At 33.8% G+C, this 8,939-nt stretch overlaps 1 protein-coding gene across 1 annotated transcript; it reads right to left on the bottom strand.

The window, feature by feature from the left end:
* Positions 1–7,422: 7,422 nt before the first annotated feature.
* LOC124104639 (olfactory receptor 4K3-like) lies at positions 7,423–8,361 on the bottom strand. Its single transcript, XM_046461683.1, has one exon. The coding sequence runs from the start codon at positions 8,359–8,361 to the stop codon at positions 7,423–7,425; it is 939 nt and encodes a 312-aa protein (XP_046317639.1).
* Positions 8,362–8,939: the final 578 nt, after the last annotated feature.

Below are 8,939 nucleotides of genomic sequence, written 5' to 3'. Positions count from 1 at the left end.
ATTCAATGTGTCTTCTGAAATAACCTTGAGAGAAGAACAGATTGTCAGTTATGGAGATAAAAAAGGAACTTGACTTTTAGAATTTGATGTTTACATTGACATTTAGCATCTATGTCTGAAATTGAAAAGTATAAATGGAGGAAAATCAGGGCTAAACATATCTGGTATTATGCTCAAAAAGAAAGATAACTGTGATTGGCTTTTCAAGAGAATAACGTGATTAGCATGTAAATAATTCATTATGAGTGTTCTTTCACCAGCAGGAAATGAGGAGAGGAAGGGGAAAATCTAACACATGTTTGAGTTGTTACCTGATAATTAGCTCCAGTTCACTGTTTAAAAGGATCAGATCAGTAAAAGTGATCTGGATGGGTAAACAACAGCAATCTTTATACTAAATAGCAAAAATTTAGATGATGTCCTTGGGAAGACATGGCATATTGAAATATGGTAAAAAGATTTGACATAATATTACAGTTTCTTTCTAGCTGTTCTATTTATCATAAAACTAATTATAAACTTATCACTAAAGTGTATAGTTGTTCAATTTCTTATAGATAAAAACTGCAAGAAAGATCATATAATAAATATCTGATATGAAGATTTGGATACAAACTCACATACATAACTCATCATTAATTTTAAAATCTATAAATTAAATGAGTATTATTTAATCAGCTAACTGAATTAGGCAAAATCTGTGGAGAATTATGAAACACTGAGACTAAAATGGAGCCAACTCAGACTTAAATATATATTTTATTGGGGTGAGTGGGTCCTGAGAATTCATCCCAGGGCACTCCAATGAGCCATATCCCCTGCTCTTTTACATTTTGTTTTGAGATAGGATCTCACTAAATTGTGTAGTGCCTGAAAAAGTTACTGAGCTGGCCTCTAATTTAGGATCCTATTGCTTCAGTCTCCTGAATTTCTGAGAATATTACAGGTGTCTACCACCATGTACTGTGGTGTACTATATGTTTTAAAACTTCTAGAATACAAATTTCAAATGTTGCAACATGAATAACAATTAATTGAGACAATGTATATATCAATTACCTTGGTTTATTCATTCCACATTGTACAGATATGTCAAGATCAAGTTGTACCACATTTAAAAGTACAGATTTATTTATTGATTAAAATAAATAAAATATAGTAACAAATTTTGGTTCTCCTTCTAGGTGTGATAGCTTTCTATAAAAATCATTTTCTATAATAATCCTAAAACTGAGATTCTTGATATTTATTTTTTACAAGGAGAATCTCTCCTCAAAGAACTTAATAGATTGCCAAGGCACACATTGGATGAGATCCACAGGAAGAAATTTCACGATCCTCTTAGTGCCTTGTTCCATCTTCCTTTTTCCTCAGGTTATAACATTTAATACTATTTCAGTATGAATATCACTTTGCATTGGATTTTACTTCTATCTTTACACTAAAAGTTACCTTAGAATACAATGATTTCTCTAATATAAAATTTTATTCATTCATATTCAATGGACCATTTAAGCAAGGATCATTGGAAACTTCTGGTCAAAGAACTGCAATCCCTCTACTCACACCAGAGAGAAGCTCTGAGGCAAAGCATTATGGTAGTGTGTGCATTATTGTTAAATAAACCTCAGAAATTCCAATAAGAATAGGGGACAAAGAAAAACCCTGTGCAATGTTTTATGGAAATATCTGAAGCTAAACCAGTCATTTTCAACTGTAAGACTAACAGTTTGTGTGAAACAGATACATAGAAATCCTTTTAAAATAGCCTTTGAGCATCACAGAGAACATGAAATGACTTACTCAGCATGAGTGTTCTGTCAGCTCACATTCTCTTTCAGTATCCTCTTCGGAAACACACTTGAGGTGACAAGCATTGTTCTGGGAAGAGAGTATCTGTGGAAGTGATTTCTCTTAGCCTGAAATATATTCAATACTGAAAGACATCCCTGGAGTGAAATATTCCTGTTCTGTGTTTTGTGGATTTGTGTTTTCATGGATTTGTTTTTGTTTTTTTACTTTAAACATCCCTTGAGTACATCTTTGTTAGGAGTTACATCAATCTGTTCATACATTGGAAAACATAACAAGGAGACAAGAAAAACCTCATAGAGATCAGCTTTGGCACCAGCCTAGGTGTTCATCAACAGATGAATGGATAAAGAAAATCTGGTTTATATACACAATGGAGTTTCATTCAGCCATAAAGAAAAATGAAATTATGTTTTTGCATGAAAATGGATGGAACTTGAGAACATTGTTCTAACTGAAATAAGCCAAACTCAGAAAGTTAAGGGTCATATGTTTTCCCTTTCATGCGAAAGCTAGAGAGGAAAAAGAAAAGAAAAGAAATAAAATAAATAAATAAATAAAAGGACTGGGGATTTAGCTCAGTGGTAAAGTAACTCTGGGTTCAATCCCTAGTGCCAAAACAACAACAACAATAACAAAACAAAAAAAAGAAAATTTAAAATACAGGCATTGTGACATCTGAGATCTTTATTTATTTATTTTTTAGTTATAGTTGGACACAATACCTTTATTTATTTATTTTTTTAAATGTGGTGCTGAGGATAGAACCAAAGGTCCCACACATGCTAGGCGAGTGCTCTACCACTGAGCCACAACCCCAGCCCCATCTGAGATATTTTTAACAAAGCCTCTATTTTAGTGCAATTGGCCATATAATAACTTGCCTATATTCATAGTGTGCAGTTTTATGCATTAATATATATATATATATATATATATATATATATATATATATATATATATATATTTTATTTATTTGTTTATATGTGTTGCTGAGGATCCAGCCCTATGCCTTGCACCTGCTAGGGGAGTGCTCTACCACTTAGACACAACCCCAGCCCAGTTTTATACATTTTGAAATATATATGCAGCCCGAAAAGATAAACACAGTCAACCTGGTGAACATGGGCTTCAACCCCCAATGTTCTTCCTCTCTTGATAAGCCCTTTTTCCATAAACTTAATTTCTTATCAATAGAAACAGTCCAGGGTGAGTTTTCAATAGTTAGTTCTAGATCTGTTCTGTTGGAATAAGAAAGAGAAAATGACTAATAGGAAAAAGGACTTCAGGGGCCTGGGTTGTGTCTCAGTAGTAGAGAGCTTGCTTAGCACGTGCAAGGCCCTATGTTCAATTCTCATCACCACATGAAAAATAAATAAATTAATTAATTAAATTAAATGTATTAAAAAGAAAAAAAAAGATTTCAACTGTGTTTGAGAGAGCAATTTGCTGAAATATGAATATTTACTTTCTTAGGGAACAATTTACCAGGAAGAAATCATATTTTTTATTATTAGCTGTTTTCAATTTTATAATAGTTAATTTTATATCATTAATATTAATTGCATAGTTAGGAATATTAGTAGACTAGCTATTTCCTTTTAATTTGTCATATTGGTCTGAAATCTCACTCTTACTTACTAACCTTGTGACCTTGATCAAAAGGGCAACCTTGAGGCCACTCAATCTAAAATGTATTTAGATAAGACAGAACTATAGAGAAGTTAAGCTTTTATGACTTTTCAGTCGATCTTTAATAAATATTAATCATTTTCCCTCTCTGTTCTTTCAGTTCAATCTTACAGAAGTAGTTTCCAATTGTTTTTTGACAAAATTTTTATTGCACAGACAAGGACTTTCTGTAAAACAAAAATATAAGACAACTTTCAGAAACATGCTCATTACCTTCTCTCTAAATTAACACACACATACTCAGCAAGGCTATCTGGTATACACATCAAAGGACATGTCCTACATGCTGCTTGCTTTATAGAAATGTGCCAATTTCTTTACTTTCACCCTGCTATTCCCAGGAGCCATTGATATTTTAACAGGAACTAAAAAGGGCAATAGGATAAATGGTGCCATTAAATCACCTTGGAAATTTGTACCTTGAACTCAGAGTGACTTCCACAATATGTGTGTAGGGGGGTAATTTTATCTCTTGAAATAATTACATTGAAAAGTAAGGGAAAAGACACAAGCTGACTTGCTTCTTTATGGGGTTTAAACTATAGCAAAAAAAATCATCTTATTCTAGGTACAATTTTCTTACCTAGAAGTAAATTTTTAAACTAATAATAGTCCTAAAATCCTGGTAGATCCTTAATATTTATGTCTTACAAAGAGAAACTTTAAATTTAGAAAATTCTAAAGATTGCCTGAAATATTCTTCACTGGATGAGGTACAAAAGGAAAGTCTATGTTTCTCCCACTAGCTCACCATGTCCTCCTTTGCTCTTAGGTTATGAGTTTTAGTCATGTTGAGCATGTACCAACTGAGTTTTATATCACTTCACATGTGATAGGTAATCCTCTTTGCTTCTCTGTATTTACTAACAGTCTTTTTACATAAAATACTATTTATGATGGAGTAACATCAACATCTTTATTTTATTTTTATGAGGTGCTCAGATGGAGTGGCCATCCAGGGACTGTCTCTGAGGCATTTTGGTGGTGTGTGCTAATAAAACCACGGAAATTCCAGTAAGAGTAGGGTATGAGGAGAAAACCCATGGACTAGTTTCTGATTTTCAGAGACTAAACAAGTCATTCTTTGCTCCAAGCATAGTGAGAACATGTGAAACCTAGAAATATTTTAATAATATCTTGGAGAATCAGAGAAATGAGTTGACTTACTAAAAATAACTTGTCTCTAAGATCAGATTTCTTTTAGTCTTTTATTCTAAAGTGTTATTGAGATAATATCATTGTTGGGTAATGGTAGTGTCTGTGGAAGTGCTTTCCCTCAGCATGATACATATTCACCATCTGAAGTGATCCCTTGGGTGAAATTACCTATTTTGTATCCTGGACAGAACAAGAATCATAAAAATAATTTACTATGGGCATCTCTTGAGGACTGCTATATTGAATAATACCAAGTGTTGCATATTTTGGAAATCAGATCATGGAAACCAGAGATACCTCAAATAAATCAACTCATGATTAAAAATTGGTGGTTTTGAATATTACTATTATATGAACACAGGAAATTTATATATGATTAATTCTCTTGTATTTCCTACTGCCATCTCCACTCCCTTTCCATCATTCCCCTTTGTCTAATCCATTGAACTTCTATCTGCCCTCCTACCACCTTATTGTATGGTAGTGTCTATATATCAGAGAACATTTGGCATTTGATTTTTTTGGGGTGGCTTATTGTACTTAGCATGATAATCTCCAGTTCCATCAATTTACCAGTAAAGGCCATAATTTCACTCTACTTTATGGCTGAGTAATATTCCATTGTGTATATATACCACATTTTCTTTATCCATTCATCTTTTGAAGGGCACCTAGGTTGGTTCCAAAGCTTTGCTGTTGTGAAATGACATTCTGTAAACATTTATGTGGCTGTATCACTGTAGTATGCTGATTTTAATCCTTTCAGTGTGTGCCAAGGAGTGGGAAAACTGGGTTAAATTGTGGTTTGATTCCAAGTTTTCTGAGGAACTTCCATTCTGTTTTCCAGAGTGGTTGCACCAATTTGCAGTTCTACCACATTACCAGTGAAATTTCACCTTATTTAAAACCACGAAGAATGGGATCCCAATTAGAATAAGTTATACACCATGTGTTATAATATGTCAAAATACACTGTACTCTAATGTATACCTAAAAAGGACAAATAAAAATAATAATGAAAAAAAGTAAAAATGAAGGCAAAAAAATATTTGGTGCACCCAAATACATTTCAAAGTTGTCTAAATAGGCTCCTAATCTTGGTCCACTGAGTATTTTTTTAAGAGAGAGAGAGAGAGAGAGAGAGAGAGAGAATTTTTTAATATTTATTTTTTTAGTTTTCGGTGGACACAACATCTTTATTTTATTTTTATGTGGTGCTGAGGATCGAATCCAGTACCCTGTGCATGCCAGGCAAGTGCTTTACTTTAATATTTAAAAATATTATCTATGATTACCTGATGTCTTGACAGTTATGCACTGCATGTCAAATTATTAATATCCTTAGATGTTTTAAAAATCAAATAGATGTTAGTTTAAAATACAGTTTTTTGACCTCTTAAATGATAAAACAACTTTCTCAAGATGCAACTGATATATATTAAATGGTTCATAAAAATCTTCTGTTCAATATACTTTTACCTATGTATGTTCACAATTATGAAAACATCACCATGATCAGGCTAGTGGACATGTTTATGCCTCGTTCCCCCAAAGTTGCCTTGCTCCTTGATAACCCCTTTCTCAGTCTCTCCACACACTCTTTCTCCAAGACAAACATTAATGGGTGTCTTATTCCTCACTTCATGTTACATTTTCTATAAATATGGAAATTAAATTTTATATAAGTAGTATATAATAAGTTTGTCTTCCTTTTGGTCTGGTATCTACCACTCAGTATACCTTCACCCATATATTGTGTTTATGAACAGAACACTTATTTTTATTTCTGAGCAGCAGTGTTCTATTTTATGTTTGTACTGTAATCTGGTTTTTGATTCATCTGGTGAGAGATATTAGGCTGTTTTCATTTTGGACCATTAAAATAAAGTTGTGATAGGGCCTGGGGTTTGTGGTTCACTGGTAGAGCGCTTGCCTAGCATTCATGAGGCACAGGGTTCGATTCCTGGCACCACACAAAAATAAACAATTAAATAAAGGTATTGTGTCCATCTATAACTAAAAATATTTTTTAAAAAGTTGTTTATATTGGGCTGGGGATGTGGCTCAAGCGGTAGCACGCTCGCCAGGCATGCGTGTGGCCCAGGTTCGATCCTCAGCACCACATACAAACAAAGATGTTGTGTCTGCCAAAAACTAAAAAATAAATAAATAAATAAATAAATATTAAAATTCTCTCTCTCTCTCTCTCTAGCTCTCTCGCTCTCTCCCTGTTTTAAAAAAAGTTGTTTATAAAAATTTCAGTACAAATTTCTTTGTGACCCAAATATATTAAAGTTTGTTGACACTTATTTTATAGCCTAGAATATGGTCCAACTCATTGTATGTTTTGTTTGCCATTGAAAATAAGAACTATTATGATGTTTTGGGTCAAAATGTTCTATGTATCACTTGCTGAAAAATTTCTACATGGTGATTTTCAGATCAACCACATCTCCATGAATTTTTGACCATGTTCTCTATTAATTATTGAAAGGTATATTCGAATACTTATTTAGAATTTTTGTCTATTTCTCTATGTATTTTGACCTGATTTTGTTTCCATATTGTAAAATTCCTCTTTAAGGCATTTACAAAATTTCAATTGTTAAGTCTCCCTGATTAAGTGATCAAGATGCTGCCCAATGGGATGTATATACTCCTTTGTTAAAATAAATTTAGATCTCATTTAACAAAGTTAAACACATAAGAAGATTGAGTAGATAATTCCATGATAACGAAGGATCACTAGATATTTAGGCATTAAGTGTTTCTCTTGCAATCTATGTAGTAGCTTCTGAATCTCTTCATAGCATTTTTCATCTCTTTGTTTCTCAGTGTATAAATGACTGGATTGAGGAGAGGAGTAAATACAGAATAAAACACAGCAAGAAATTTGTCCATCCAGGTGATGCTGAGTGGCCACACGTAGAGGAAGATGCAAAGCCCAAAGAAAAGCACCACCACTGCGATGTGGGCACTGCATGTGGACAGGGCCTTAGATGCACCAGTTTTAGAGCTTTTGCTTACTGTGATAAGAATATGTGTGTAGGATATCAGTAGCATAACAAAGGAAGTTATAGCCACAAACCCACAGTTAATATTCATGAAAATTTCTATATTATGGCGATCCATGCAGGCGAGCTTGACTACCAGTGGTCTATCACAGAAGAAGCTGTCCACTTCCCTGGGGCCACAGAAAGGCAAGTGCACAATGACAACCACTTGGCTCAGGGCATGCACAAAGCCAATGGTCCAGGCGGTCACCACCAGCCCAATGCACTTTTGTAGGCTCATAATGGTGAAGTAGTGAAGTGGTTTGCAGATGGCCACATAGCGGTCATAGGCCATGACCACCAGGAGCACCATCTCAAGTGCTGCAATTAATTGGGCAAGGAAGACCTGGGACATGCAGCCACCAAAGGAAATGGTCTTGTCCTCTCTGAGAAAGTCTATGATCATCTTAGGAGTGGTAATTGAGGAAAGCCACATGTCAACAAAGGACAAGTTAGCTAACAAAAAATACATAGGGGAATAGAGATGAGGGTCAGTTATGATTGAGGTCACAATGACAATATTTCCAGGAACAATGATGAGATAAAGCACCAAAAATATTACAAAGAGTAATATCTGAGTATTCCATGAGTGACAGAGTCCCAGAAGCACAAATTCTGATACTGCAGACTGATTTTCTCCACCCATTCTATTGTGTTACCTGAAAGAACCTAGGTATGATAGAGTGTCAGTTAGTGATATGAGAAAGGATGATTTTTAATATTTATTGTACACACAATAGTTAGCATCTTTATCAGAGAGTTAAAGGTATAAGTACAAAGAAACACGTTGTGCAAATATACATTGTATAATAACCCCTTTGAAAAGGTTAATGCCCAAGAATGACTTTCCAGGATGCAGAGACCAAGATGGGATTGTTGCACAAATTATTTATCATTAAATAGATTTTCTCACAAGAAGAGAGTAAGAAAACACACATATGGCTAATAAAAGACTTAGGTGTAACCTGGAAACTAGCTTCTTTCTACCATTCCTGTAAGTTAATCTGTGCAGATCAATGGCAACCATTGTTTTGATTAACTATGATTAGGTCATATGCAGTAGTGGATTTTCATTATTTCAGCTGCCTTAAATCAACTTCAGTATGAAAGTGTTAGTATTTGTTTTGAATCACTGAAAAAATAATCACATTCACACAAGGTTTTTTTTTTGTAATATGTGATGGTTATTCTATTTTACTATTTGTTATTGTTGAGCTCTTTATT

Source organism: Marmota monax, unplaced genomic scaffold (assembly GCF_021218885.2).
Source record: "Marmota monax isolate L192 unplaced genomic scaffold, Marmota_monax_Labrador192_F-V1.1 WCK01_AAM20220418_F8-fsc00001, whole genome shotgun sequence".
NCBI lineage: Eukaryota > Metazoa > Chordata > Mammalia > Rodentia > Sciuridae > Marmota > Marmota monax.
This window is presented reverse-complemented; position numbering and strand designations above follow the sequence as displayed.